The sequence below is a fragment of the Microtus oregoni genome, unplaced genomic scaffold (assembly GCF_018167655.1).
Source record: "Microtus oregoni isolate MIOR12 unplaced genomic scaffold, Mior012 000001F_ref0000356, whole genome shotgun sequence".
NCBI classification, from domain to species: Eukaryota; Metazoa; Chordata; class Mammalia; order Rodentia; family Cricetidae; genus Microtus; species Microtus oregoni.
Window position 1 is genome coordinate 74,873,315 of NW_024543060.1, and position 14,676 is coordinate 74,887,990.

The 14,676-nt window shown below is 39.4% G+C and overlaps 1 protein-coding gene across 4 annotated transcripts in view; it reads left to right on the forward strand.

Annotated features, from left to right (window-relative positions):
- The window catches only part of Otogl (otogelin like), a 123,373-nt gene that overhangs the window by 67,427 nt on the left and 41,270 nt on the right, over window positions 1-14,676 (forward strand). For all 4 annotated transcript variants that reach the window (XM_041670772.1, XM_041670795.1, XM_041670781.1 and 1 more), the window contains 6 exons: window positions 1,323-1,439; window positions 5,442-5,598; window positions 6,770-6,796; window positions 8,968-9,135; window positions 10,920-11,198; window positions 13,149-13,266. In XM_041670772.1, coding sequence (XP_041526706.1) covers window positions 1,323-1,439; window positions 5,442-5,598; window positions 6,770-6,796; window positions 8,968-9,135; window positions 10,920-11,198; window positions 13,149-13,266 — 866 coding nt within the window. The remainder of the gene's footprint in view (window positions 1-1,322; window positions 1,440-5,441; window positions 5,599-6,769; window positions 6,797-8,967; window positions 9,136-10,919; window positions 11,199-13,148; window positions 13,267-14,676) is intronic.

The window sequence follows — 14,676 nt, forward strand, 5'->3', positions numbered from 1 at the left end:
TTCTCTGTAGCTTTGGAGCCTGTCCTGGGACTAGCTCTTGCAGACCAGGCTGGCCTTGAACTCACAGAGATCTGCTTGCTTCTGCCTCCCAAGTACTGGATTAAAGGAGTGCACCACTACCACTTGTTCAAGATAATGTCTTTTATTATAATATAGATACAGAATATGAATATGATAGTCTCTGCCTTTAAGAAATCTCAATGCTTAAGTCAGTAGGTGATTTAGAAAATTACCAAAAATATATATTGATATAGATAAGCATTTTAGTAGAGGTTGTTACAGTCCAAGGAGGATTCCTGGAACAATTGATGTGGAAATAAGGCCTTTATCATGTACAAGATACAAGAAGATAAAGTTTTTGCAGTGGTTTTCAGCCTTCTTAATGCTTTGACCTTTAATACTGTTTATCATGTTGTGATGACCCCCAAAACCATAACATTATTCTCATTGCTACTTTATAATTATAATTTTTGTTACTGTCATGAATTATAATACAAATACTTGATGTGCAGAATATCTGATATGTGACCCCTGTGAGCGTCACAACCCACACGTTGAGAACCACTGGTTTATGGATAGGAGGATGGAGGAAAGGGAGGGAAGTCCCCTGGCTGATTTGAACTGAGATGGAGAGAGTACAGGGTGTAAAAACATCTCATAGTGTTCATATGGTGATGACATAGGGCTAATACCCTAAAGACCAAAGATAAATCTTAGCAGGGGCAGAGGCTTTTATAGTACAGCCAGGTTAGCTCTTGGGGGGGGGCATTTAGAAAACTGTAGAAACTTGAGACCATAAAAAACAAAAGCTCCCAATATTTGTTGAAGGACGTTATTGAGAAGGATAGATTTAGAAGACTCAAAAAAAAAAAAAACCCTTACCTTCTGGTATCAGAAATATCAGCTGGAGTTCTCCCCTAGACAGGACAATGAGGAGATAAATGTGTGCAGAAGTTGGGCTCAGGATATACGATGTATTGAGAAAGAGGTGATGGAAAGATTTTAGCTTGAAGCGCAGGCAATAGCCCTGACATGTATATAGGAGAGATTCATGTTCATAGAATTTTTCATGAAAACACTGCATTTGTAAAAAAATTCAAAAGATTAATTTCTCTCTCTAACATCACTCTGTTTAATATTTAGCTGTTTCTCAGAAGTGATTTATGTTATTACTATGTAACCTCTATCGATAAGAACAGGAAATGGGTAAAGAATGTTGAAAGAGTTAAACTGTATTCAATGCCACTGTCATGGGTGTAGGGTGCTTTGATTTCAGAGTCCAACCCCTTTAAGGTCTTTCATTTCCCTTTGCTACTCAACAGTGTGAAGATCCTGTTGAAGCACTGAAGCCTTGCGAGGCCCACCAAAACAAATTTCCTTATGCCAAGAAAGAGTGCTCCATTCTGTACAGTGATGTTTTTGCTCCGTGTCGCAATGTGGTAAATTGAGAACTTTCACTGACATCTCAAATATAGAGACGTGCCGCTGCATGTGCTGAGATGAGTGGAGGCAAATCCAACAACTCCCGTTTCTCAGGTGTCCTATGGTCATCGCTAGGGGACCCTTGTTAGTGTTGCTTCTCTGTGAGCAACAGGATCAGTTGACCTCCTTTCTTCCTCAGCCCATCTTACCTAACAGTGTGCATCTGGAAATGATCATCACAACTCTAGTTCATGAAATACAATTTATTCACAGTGTTTTTTTTAAATATGTATAAAACAAAAGGGGAAATAGTCGTGTCTCTGTCGTCAGAGAGTATTTCAAATGGACATTCTTTTCAACGTAAGTATAGTTTAACAGGATTCCTGGTGACATATTTAAAATAGTTTTAGAAGCTATTTTAAGAACATAACTTAAATATCTAAGCTCCTTCCTCATATGATAATTTGGGGCCCCAGTAGAAGTTGGGAAAGTAATTTAGTACAGTTCTTAGAGCCAAGAATACCTCCGCCACATGCCCCCTGTTTTCTCAAAGAAGTTACTTGTGCATTTTTTGAGTTGTGAGGCAGGTTTGCTGTTTAGTTCCTTGGAACACCATTTTTACTTGAAAGAACAAATTATAGAAAAATATAGTCATTCAGACAAGAATATTTGGCAGATATTTTCTTAAGGAAAAGAGAATAAGTCTGAGACTTTAAGGCAAACATCTGATGGCATCTGTTGTCCTTAAAAATATTTAAACTTTTTGAAGTGAAAAATAGAATTTTGCAAATCTTGGTTCCATTGCTGTGGATTTAAAAGTTTTGAGATACTTTTCTGAAAATACAGCTGATTGTTGTAGGAGGATGCTTGTTTGTTCCCAGCTGCTCAGCCCTAAAATAATCACACAGAAATCATATTATTTGTAATACTGTTTGGCCAGTAGCTTAAATTATTTCTTGCCAATTAATGTTTTAAATTAACCCATCTCCATTAATCTGTGTATCACCATGAGGCTGTGGCTTACCTGGTAAAATTCCGGCATCTGTCTCCAGTGGGGCTGCATGGTTTCTCCCCAACTCCGCCTTCTTTCTCCCAGCATTCAGTTTAGTTTTCCCAGCCTAGCTTTGATCTGCCCTGCTTTGCTATAGACTCAAAGCAGTTTTGTTATTAACCAATGGTATTCACAGCATACAGGGGGAATCCCACATCAATGATATGATATGAATTAATGTGACCTGTTGTCTATAATTAAATGCATTAACATTCATACCTTTGTACACTACACATTTTTTTCAAATAATCAATGCCCAATGATATGGAATCACACAGGAGTTAAAGATTATTTGACTTTAAGGCAAGTTAAGCCTAAAGAGTTTAATCAAGCAAAGTACAGACTTCATTGGTGTGATTTCAGACATCCATTTCAACCTAGTCTTTGTGGATATCAATGTGGAATTTCTTAAAAAATTAAAACAAGAACTGCCCCATAACCCAGGCACACCGCTTATCACCATTACAAAGAATCTGCGTCCTATTATGGAGATACTTTCTCATTCAAGTTTATTTATGCATATTCAAAGCAGCGAAGCAATTCTATCAGCCATTCAGATGTCCATCAACAGGTGAATGCATAAACGGAAATGTGGTATCTGTACACACTGAATCTTATTCAGCGGTAAAGAAAAATGAAAGTAGATGGAGCTGTAGTATACTACGTATGGACTCAGAAAGGAAACAGAAACTGAAACCCATGTTCTATCTCTTAGACACATCCTAGCCTGTAATGTATACATGTTTGCATATAAATAAATGTAAGAGGATAAAGTCTAAAAATGTAAGAAGGAAGCCAAGAAGGTAATTAGTAGGTGATGGGGAAGGATAGGAAGTGAGCTACAGGACAAAGGGACATAAAAGAAGTAAGGATTCCCCCCTCTGTCCCCAGGAGGCTGTGAGGGGGGAATCAGGGATAGTGGGAATGGGACCATGAAGGAAATGTGGGGGAAGAGAAATCACTAAAACACGATTGCAAATGCCATAATGCTATCTAACACAATATATCCTGGTTTTTTTTGTTTTTTTTTTTGTTTTTTTTTTAAATGAAACAAGAAAGCTACAGTTATGGATATAGCCTAAAAGATTATTATCAGTCACCCTCCCAATGTATTAAATATCATTGACTTTCTAGTTATACGTACATAGAAAACTTTCCTTGGATTTTAACCAAAACCAAGCCACAGCAAAAATAGTACAGCATATCAAATGGGAAATCAGATATGAGAGTCAAGTTGTGTCTTGTGAAAGGATGTTAAAGAAACCTGCAAAAATGTAAAACATTGCTCTCTCCACTATTTTAATTTTGCTTGATCAAATTCAGGGTTTTACTAAAATATGTTAACATGTAATGAGTTTATAATTATTATTTTAAACATCTCAGGGGTAAGTTTTTTTTTTTTTTGTTTTTGTTTTTCGAGACAGGGTTTCTCTGTAGCTTTGGTGCCTGTCCCGGAACTAGCTCTTGTAGACCAGGCTAGCGTCGAACTCACAGAGATCCGTCTGCCTCTGCCTCCCGAGTGCTGGGATGAAAGGCGTGCGCCACCACCGCCCGGCTCAGGGGTAAGTTTTAGTATGATAACTCTGCTATAATATCAAAACGTTTTTAGGAACTTAAAGGGAGTCCAGGACGGCTTGCTGCATTAAAAGGACATGGGTAGTCTTGAGTCCCGTTTCTAAAGAGGCTCCATTTTGAGATTTTTATGCCTTTTGAGACCATAATTCCTTGACAGGCAATATGACGTTCATTCCGGACCCATGCCACAGTCTCAAGGCTCCTCTCCTGGATGCTACTTAAAAGATCAACCCATGCATTGGCGTGTAACATGGAACACAAATAGCTGACACCAAACCTTTCTTTTGTGACACATTGTCAGCCCTCTCTATTCAATCCAGTCAGTGATTTCACAAGTGCAATGCAAAGGAAGCAATTAATTGAATATGAGACTTCTTTCTTTTTTTTTTTATTGAGAAAAGGAGAAAAAAAAAACAAGTTTCCACCTCCTCCCAGCCTCCCATTTCCCTCCTCCTCCTCCCACCCTTCTCCCCCTCCTCCCACCCTTCTCCCCCTCCCCCCACTCCTCTCCCCCTCCCTCTCCAGTCCAAAGAGCAGTCAGGGTTCCCTGCCCTGTGGGAAGTCCTAGGTCCTCCCCCCTCCGTCCATATCTAGGAAGGTGAACATCCAAACTGGCTAGGCTCCCACAAAGCCAGCACATGAAGTAGGGTCAAAACCCCGTGCCATTGTCCTTGGCTTCTCATCAGCCCTCATTGTTCGCCATGTTCAGAGAGTCCAGTTTTATCCCATGCTTTTTCAGTCACAGTCCAGCTGGCCTTGGTGAGCTCCCAATAGATCAGCTCCACTGTCTCAGTGGGTGGGTGCATCCCTCGTGGTCCCGACTTCTTTGCTCAAGTTCTCCCTCCTTCTGCTCCTCATTGGGACCTTGGGAGCTCAGTCCAGTGCTCCAGTGTGGGTCTCTGTCTCTATCTCCATCCATCACCAGATGAAGGTTCTATGATGATATGCAAGATATTCGTCAGTAGAAACTGCCATTGCCACTCACTCACCACCAGCATACTGCCATTTAGGAGACGAAGAAGTAAAAGAAAACAAAAAATGTGAAGCGCATTTAGAAATAGAGCAAGCTGCTTTGATGCCGGGTGATTATGCCAAGAATGAAACAATCCAACAATACACTTTTCATAAGTCTGAAATCTGCCCTATTGCGGATGTCAAGATTGATCGCTCTGTTATTTTTACTTGGTTTGCTAGTTGTCTGAGGTGGCATTTGTTTAGTAACTCCGTTTCCTTTGGCAACACCGTGGGTTGAGACAATTAGGAATGTGTGGGTGGCGGTATTATGCGGATGTCACCCATCGTGAAAAGTGGGCAGTTTCTCTTCTCTCAGCCGTTTGAATGTAATCCCAAGCGGCACTTATTGAAATCCTATTATCTTCCCTTTTACTTCCAGATCGATGTGACCTCTTTTGCCAAAAACTGCCACGAAGATACGTGTAACTGCAATTTAGGTGGCGATTGTGAATGTCTCTGTACCAGTGTGGCCGCCTATGCCTACAAATGCTGCCAGGAAGGCGTGCCGGTGCGCTGGAGGTCACCCACAGTTTGTGGTGGGTGTCTTGCCTAAGACGTCATTAAGTGGATAGTTTTTAAGAAGATCCGAATTATTTGTTGTTTTATTTGTTGTTTTATTTGTTTATTATTTGTTGTTTTATTGTTGTTTTATTCCATGGAACTCATGGAAACACCGTTTTTAGTTGTCTAAATTTCAGAGTCTTTTGACAGTCAAAGAGAAAGGAATTTGCTGCTTTCTCTTATGTTTGACTGCTGCTCCTGCAACTTCTGAAACAGAAATTACATACCATCCTCATAGAAATTGATTGTGATCCCAATCCTCTTACGCCTGTGAAGCTTCATCCTTCTGATAATAAGGATGTTCTCTTAAAATCCCATCTTGATTTCCTGTCAGCTCTGACTCCTTAATAATTTTATTTACTTATGTAGGGGTTGAGTCATCTGAAGAACAGATTCCAATTTGGACAGTGTCTATGACTGACTTCTAAATTGCCAAGCATTTTTATCTACTTTTAAAATAATGTCACGAGTCCTCTTTGTGTGGAACTCCTAACAGCAGGAACAGGGGACTGTCTCTGACTCTTTTACGGGCTTTTGGAGCCCTCTTCCTCATCCTGGGTTGCATTGCCCAGCCTTAATAAATGGGGAGGTGCTTAGTGTTGCTGCAACTTGACATGCCATGTTTTGTTGTTACTGATCGGAGGCCTCCCCTTTCCTAACAGAAATGGAGGAGGAGTGGATTAGGGGGTAGGGAAAAGGCATGAGATGGGAAGGATGGACTGAAAGGAGAAGAGGGAGGGGAAACTGCAGCCAGGAAGTAGAATAAAAAATAATAATGTCATGAAATCTATCTTGTTGAAACACACCATCTTAAAAATAACCGTTGAGTAAGACCTGGATGTGTGCACCTGTTTCCCGGCACTTGAGAGGCTGAGAAGGGAGGATCAGTGTGAGCAAGTTTGAAGCTGACGAAGGCTTTAAGCAGGATTGTTTTGAAAACATCAGCTTTACCTCTGCGTGAACGAGTCTGTGTTCTCCCACAGATGCCCACACAATCGCCTTTGCTCGTAGGAAGTTTCTAAGCAATGATGTCACTCTCTGTTATTTTATGTAGTTATTAATAAATGCCTGCCCCTTTGTTGCACATTCAAGGACAAATAATATGTAATTTATATGCAACTCATTATTTATTTTTCTTTCTTTTAGCTCTTGATTGTGAATACTATAATGAAGGTATGTGACACATTCATGACTATCACTGCAATGGTCTGTCAGGCGCATTTTCAGATAAAACTTTTTGAACAATTTATACTGTGAACAAAACACAAATAATTCATGAATCAAAGTTATGAAAGCTTTTCTTTCTACATTTGATCTAGTTTAATGAGGACTGATGCTGAATTTATTTTCTAAGAATCAAAGTGTGTAATTTAGATTATTTGTACTTAAAAGGTCTTCCAAAAATACCTTTGGAATGATGCAAATGAACAAACAGTTTAATTAATTTTAAGTAAAATGCAAAAGTATATTGAAGGCATATCTTGCTTTATATAACCATTCATATAACTATGAACCCTGTTAAAATGTTTTAAAGTTTCCATAGTTTTAAGTTCATAATTCCATATATTTGCAGTGAAATACAGTGGTTTTTTTTTTTTAATAAACACACAATTGAATGATAAGGTCAGACGAATTAGCATGTCAGTCATTTCAACATTTACTCGTTGTGGTGAGAACACTTAAAATCCTTTCTTCTAGCTGTTTGGTATTTAACCAAAAGTAATAGTAAATTCTTTTTACAAAGTCAGTACAGGATTTTGGTGTAGTTTTCTCTGGTTCTCATGTACCTGGCTTGACATTGTGCATAGTAAATACTAGTTACAGGGCAAGAACCAACTGTTACTTGTGTTGTGGGAAAATTCTTACTACTCCTGTTCAGCTCCACCTTGGCATGTGGACAGTCTTTCCAGTCCCATAGCTATGCAGGAGATCCAAGAATTTCACTCATACTTGGAAGCTCTTCTCTCATAATCTGTGTGGCTCCAGCTGCTCCATGGTGACCAATTCTAGGTGATATTAGTATAGGGGACAGCACTGAATCCTTCCCTCTCCTGGTCTTCCAAAAATGCTTTTTTGGAAGGCATCTTATTCCTCCAATCCTGTTATCCCCTCCTCGACCCTTTCCCCCTTCTCTGGACTTGAGTCTTTTAAAGGAGGAAAACCTTATTTTACATTCATTGAACATTTTTTCCTTTCTTACCTAGGGTGGGATAGAAGATAAAATTGTGCTTGAGCTAAAAATTAGAAAAGGGGAAAGAGAAATTTATCAAGTGTAACATGATAAATCTTTTAGGAGATGATCCACCATGCTCATGGTAACTCCGAATGTAGTCTACAAGGCAAAAATATGCACACACCCATGCAAAGTATATAGTTGGTCATAATGTAACAGTATGTATCACGATTCATAAGAAATTTCAAAGTTTTACTATACTCAGTTATATTAAGGATACTAGTAGGACAGAAATTACATAAAATAGCAATTTAAAAGTATCAACAAACATCATTTCTTTACTTGTTTTTATAAGATGAGATTTGCAAAAATATTTCTCTGATGAGTTCTATGCCTGGGTCTAGGCGTTTTGTTTCCTCTTTATTTTAGACTCACCTTCTGTTGAAAATTAATAATTCCCCAAACCGTAAAATATTGGATATTGAATCTTTGAATTTTTTTTCATGCAGTGCAATTAGAAGAGCGTTATAACATGAGACCATTAGTACAGATAAAAGTCTTTAAGGTTTTATTTTATTTATAATAGCCATTTAGTGTGTGTGTGTGTGTGTGTGTGTGTGTGTGTGTGTATGCTGTGTGTCATAGCATGTGCGTAAAGTCAGAAGATATCCTTTATGAGTTGGGTTCTATCTCCAACTATGGGCTCTAGGGGTCAAGCCTACTCCACCAGGCGGGTGTAGAAAGCATTTTATCTGCTGAGCCATTTCATAAGCTCTGATACAATTAAACTTCATGTGTTTATTGAGGATATCAGTATCCTTGGGTTTTAGACTGGAAAGCAACCTAGACAAATTTCTTCTAGAGGAGAGAGAATTTGAAGACTAAAAGATTAAGTCATTTCCCACCTTGTTTTGTTTTATATGCATAAAAATTTCATAATGCACTCATGTACATATTTACATACATAAATACACACATACATTTATTTTTGTATAATTTAATTAATATATTTTAAATATATACACTCTCTACTATACTACTTTTATTTGAAAAACTGGTTGTTAGTTAATCTGAATAATTTTTAATTGCCAAATATTTATGGAGTATTTTTCTTTTTAAAAATTTAAAGTCCCATGCTAATCTATAATTATCCTGCTTGTAACTTCACCAGGACTTGGAGAAGGACCATATATGCTGGCAAGCTATGGGCAGAGCGGCCTTGTTCTAGGTGCCAACCTGACCAGTAGAAGCATTTTCTCTTTGCCAAGAAGTAGTAATCGTGGTAATTTGTTTTTTATTTTTATGATCACTCCGGGCCTTTTCAAAGAGAAGACATCTTGTAAGTATAATTGAAAATGTAAATATAGTTATTCACTTACACGTTTTCATTAAATATTCCCCAAGTAATAATTAGATGCTTCATACGCTATGACATTTTCTAAGTTCCCCAAATAATATAAAACAAAATTTTGCCATATGTATTGGCATTGCTATGTTAGAACTGCTCATTCTGAGTGTTTTTTTTTTTCTTTTTTCTTTTTGGTATTAAGTAACTCACTGGTTAAATGTTTACAGTATGAACCACAGAGCTTACTTTGAAAAAAAAATTAAAAGACAGTTTATTGCTCACATTTAATTTTAATGGGAGGTTAAAGTGGAAGGGAAAGGTATGATTGACATCAGATGGCTGAGCATGGAGGCACATACTGGAGTGTAGATAGTCAGAGACGGCCTCTGTCCCCGGCCACCTCCTCTGTCCTGGTCTCAGGTGTTGACTCTGCCTTCATTTACTGGCTTGTCCTAGCAGTTTGTGTCCTAGGCTTGTAACTACCTGGCACCTGCTCTTCCTGGTGGGTGTGCCCCTTCCAGCTAGTAATGCCAGGCTACGCTTCCATTGTAGTCTAGCCAGAATCACCACAGCTGCTTCTACAAGCTCAGGAAAAACAATGTGAAATGAATGAATCTGATAAAATACTCACTTTTCTGAGAAAGTGCTTCCAGTTTTCAGATTTGAATGATACCTTCTTTCCTGTAAAATGACCTCTGTGTTCTTCAAGCATCTATCAGTTTGAAGTTTTAATGTACATTAGTTGCAACTGTTTTTCCTTGTATAAAAATTTATTTTATTTTATTTTGCATCTCTGTTTCTCAGTCATGATATTTGCAAGTGTTAAGGACAAAAATTCATGTCTTTGGTAACATTGCACTTGATAGATGTCTTGATTTTATAGTTTATAGTGACGCCCGCTTTTGAAAGGGACAAATAACTTTAAAAAAATTAACTCAATATCTTAATAAAAAGTGTTTATATGGGTTTTGATCCTACTGCACGTACTAGCTGTGTGGGAGCCTAGGCTGTTTGGATGCTCACCTTACTAGACCTGGAAGGAGGTGGGAGGTCCTTGGACTCCCCACAGGGCAGGGAACCCTGACTGCTCTTCAGGCTGATGAGAGAGGGGGAGTTGACTGGGGGAGGGGGAGAGAAATGGGAGGTGGTGATGGGGAGGAGACAGAAATCTTTAATAAATTAATAAGTAATAATAATATTTAAGTGTTTATAGCAGGAATCTTACATACATAAGGGACAATTTCAAAGCAAACTGATAAAATGAGTCATCAGGCTTTGAATAAGTATGATTGCATTTTATCTGTTTGTCATCTTTGGAGAAATAGATTGCACTATTGAGTAAATAACATTTTCTCAGTGTAGCAAGATCCCTTATAAGGCCCAGTTTTCTTCTAAGACCCCATTGATATCAAAGTTGGTTACACTTTTAGATTAGTCTATTTTTGATCTCTTACTCTTTTCCATCACATAGGTTAGTGGTTTGCAGGTTTTCTATGTGAGATTATTACAGCTTATGAATATAGATTCTTATTATTTTTGCATAATAGATAAATTCAAAATGAGAAAACCTGTCAGAGATTGGGTTTGGGAGGGTTGGTTCATTGTTATTCACTACACCTAAAGCCTTGCCTTTTCTTTTTGAAATCTCATAATAAATGTCCGATGTGCCTGAGATGGGCATTAATTTTGTGAGGGGATGTGTTTGATTATTTTCAACCTTGCAAATACCTGTGTTCCCCCGAGACTCTATGTCATCAAGACACTCTGTTTTACAGCATTGGCTCTGGTTTCCTTGGAATCTGCGGAAAGGCCAAACTACTTTCTCTATGTTCACGACAACGGCACTCTTAGCTTGTTGATGTGGCAGGCAAGCTCGGCGTTTCATCAGAGGGCAACATTTTTCCACCACCAAGGCCTCTGGATTCCTGGTGCCAGTGCATTCGAATTATACAGCAAGAAAGGCTTCTTTATCGTTTTCACGGGTTCCAGTGTCAGAGTGTCAAAATACGATGATTCAGCAGAGTTCAAGGAGTCAAGCAGCTTCAGCATAGAAGGTGGGCTTCCTGAGCGAGTACAGACACATGTGCCATGTAGACCTTGTCAGATGCCAATGCTAAGAATCTGATTCTATGAGCACACTTATGTGACCCTAACCCTTCTACCTATCAGGCTACTCAGCTAACTGGGTGAAATCATACTGATTTTTATCTACTGTATTAAATGCATGGATATAAATGGCTTAGAATAACGTAACTAACATTATAATTATTTTCCCCAAATATTGCTAATAGTACTTACTAGGCTTTGTCATCAAAACCCACTCACGTCCCATGAAATGGTCTAGTTTTTGGATCTACGTTTTTCATATAACACAGCCTCCTATTAATCTAATTCTTAGACTTGAAGACAGCATTATTTATCTTTGTCTTCTGATTTCAAGAGTGTCTCCATTCATTAACCCCTGCAAAGTCTCCTTAGTTTTGTAAAAGCCTGGTGTGATTTCCAAGAAAGACTGTTTGCAATGTACAGTTGAGGAGATTGCTTTCTGATATGTGGGACTCTGAAGGTTGGGGATAGCCAAGGTTATCTAGGGACATTTCTTTACCCTTTCGGCTCTTGAATAAAAGTACTGACATGCCTGTATACCGTTCTGTAGAATGGTGTGATTATTGTACTTGATTGTATGTAAAGTTGAACCCCGAAGCCTCCATTTCCCCTTTAATCCAGAAGTCTGCTCTACTAGAGTTGGATCTAGCAGCCCCACTCAAGGTCAAGCAAAGGACAGTGGATGACGTCATCAGAGACCCTGATCACTGGAGGCTTCGTCCGCTGAGAAACTCTTCTGGTCCTCTTGTTCCTAAAGTCAGTCCTCCTTCAGGATCCATGAACCAGGAACTCGAGCTCAGCTCTGCAAACACAAAGAATCCTCTGAAACAGACCATTTCCTTCCCACACTTTAGAATTGAAGTCTTCAGGGAGTAGATTCGGGCACAGATATCTCTTATGTAGAGAAAAACTTAGGCTGTGCCAGAAGGTCTTCTCCGTGATGTGGGAAAGAGATGTAGTGCCAGAGCTTGTAAGAGAAAAGTCTTTAAACCAAACTATCTAGAACTACAGGGCTTATCTTTCTTTTTTTTTTCTTTTTTATTTTTTTATTTTTTTTTATTTTTTAAATTTATTTATTTATTAAGGATTTCTGCCTCGTCCCCACAACCGCTTCCCATTTCCCTCCCCCTCCCCGATCAAGTCCCCCTCCCTCATCTGCTCGAAGAGCAATCACATAGCGGACAATGAGGAATACTGAGAATTCAAGAACAATTGCAGTGGGTTTTTGATCCTACTGCACGTACTGGCTTTGTGGGAGCCTAGGCAGTTTGAATGCTCACCTTACGAGACCTGGATAGAGGTGGGCAGTCCTTGGGCTTCCCACAGGTCAGGGAACCGTGATTGCTCTTAGGGCTTATCTTTCAATCCCACTGATTTGTTGTTTGTATTCAAGCAGGACTTGCCACGTAGGAGAGACGTGCTGAGTTCTGTGGGAAGGACGGTGGTGGGACACGCTCCCAAGAGTTTTGTCTTGAGATGTGTGTTTGGTCATACTGTTTTCCTGATTGTTTGGGGCTGGGAAGATGCTAGAATATTATAAGGAAGGAATGTTTCATTTCAGATCACAAATGATGTTCCTCAGCCGAGTTGTGCAGGATAAAATAGAAGTAAAATTTCAGCATAAAGAGTAAAATTCTCAGCTACGATATTGGGGAAATCACTGAAAGCATAAACATGAGAGAAAGAAGGGCGTTTAACTCTTTGGAGGCTAGATCTTCATTTAGTCGCTCAACCCAAGCACCCAGATATTCTGGTCCCCAGGGAATTGTAATGCTTTTATCTGACGGAATATTATGATGAGAGAGAGGTCAAACACAACACGGGATCTTATCAGAAGTTATTAGTTTTCAAAATGTATGTGTCAATATGCTTAACTCTCCTTCTTCTTCTTTGCTCAGAAATCCAGGCAGTGGTACCTTACAGGAGGATGTGTGAGTGGAGATACGAACCTTGTGCTACCCCTTGCTTTAAAACGTGCAGCGACCCCGAAGCCCTAGCCTGTGCTTTTCTTCCACCGTAAGTAACACTGGTGCATAAACCTTTAAATTCTTTGAGGCTGGATCATCTCAGCCAGCAGTCTTGAAACTTTTCTGGATGTAGAACTCAGAAGAAACTGCAATAGAGATGCTCTAAAACACTGGATCATCTGGGCCATCCACTCCTATTAGATTTTTCAGGGGGGGGGCTTCCCTGATCAAACCTTATTTTTCTTAACACAGAATGAATCCACAGCCTCTCACTTCCTGTGGAAAGGAAAACAAAGTAACATATCTCTTGGCTTAAGTTTTGAAGTCAAGTCATTTTCAGAATATACAGGTTGGAAAAATCCAGCAGCATTTATAATCAAATGTCTTTTGGGAGCTCTTGTTCCTTCCTCAGCAGCTAAACATTTTAAAGATGACACAATAACAAACGGTATCCAGATTCTCTGTGTATTTTCCACATTTACATGGAAGCTAAGCAGTGGCAGACGAGAGCTGGGAAAGCTATTGTTTCTCCAAAACCCAGGTGGCTAGGTTTGGGTTCCAATTCCTAGAGCTGGAATTCCAACCCTAGCTCTGGCCTGGGCTGGTGGCTAAAAAGCCTCAGGTAAAAGGCTTTTTTTGTAATTTGTACCCTAAAAGTTGGGTACCAAATGTAATTAAAAACTCAGAGAGGGAAATTGGGGTTCAACCTGAATATCAGAAAAACAAAGCAGCCAGTCACTGGCTCTTGCCTCAACCTCAGTCCGAAATGGCGATCCTGCCTTCAGGAATCTCAGAATGAAACTGTGTCTGAGAGCTGTCGCCTCCCATTCTCTAGGGCTCGGATTAAAGGGGTGCACTGTCTGCTTTCTATGGCAACTAGTGTGGCTACTGGGATTAAAGGTGTGTGTTACCACTGTCTCATCTGTAAGGCTGACCAGTGGGACTGCTTTACTCTCTGATCTTCAGGCAAACTTTATTTATTAAAATACAAATGAAATGCCACTACACATGTGTATGACTTCTTCTAGGAACTTCAGTTCCCAATAGTGAAAACTGGACAACTCTTGGAAAGTTCAAACCATCTAACTCCATGGAAGACCATTTTGCCCTTTGATGAGATAAGGAAAATATTAAGATGAGAAATTTACTTCTAATGATACAAAATTTCTTTTTTTTTGTTTGTTTTGTTTTTTCGAGACAGGGTTTCTCTGTGGTTTTGGAGCCTGTCCTGGAACTAGCTCTTGTAGACCAGGCTGGTCTCGAACTCACAGAGATCCGCCTGCCTCTGCCTCCCGAGTGCTGGGATTAAATGAGTGCGCCACCACTGCCCGACTCAAAATTTCTTATGACTGAAAATTCTTCATAGGGTCTAGTACCCTGGACATGAGGAAGAGGCAAAATGGAAGCAGGGAGTGTAAGCATCTTTCATAAGAAAGGGCAAATGGACCCATAGTGGGAG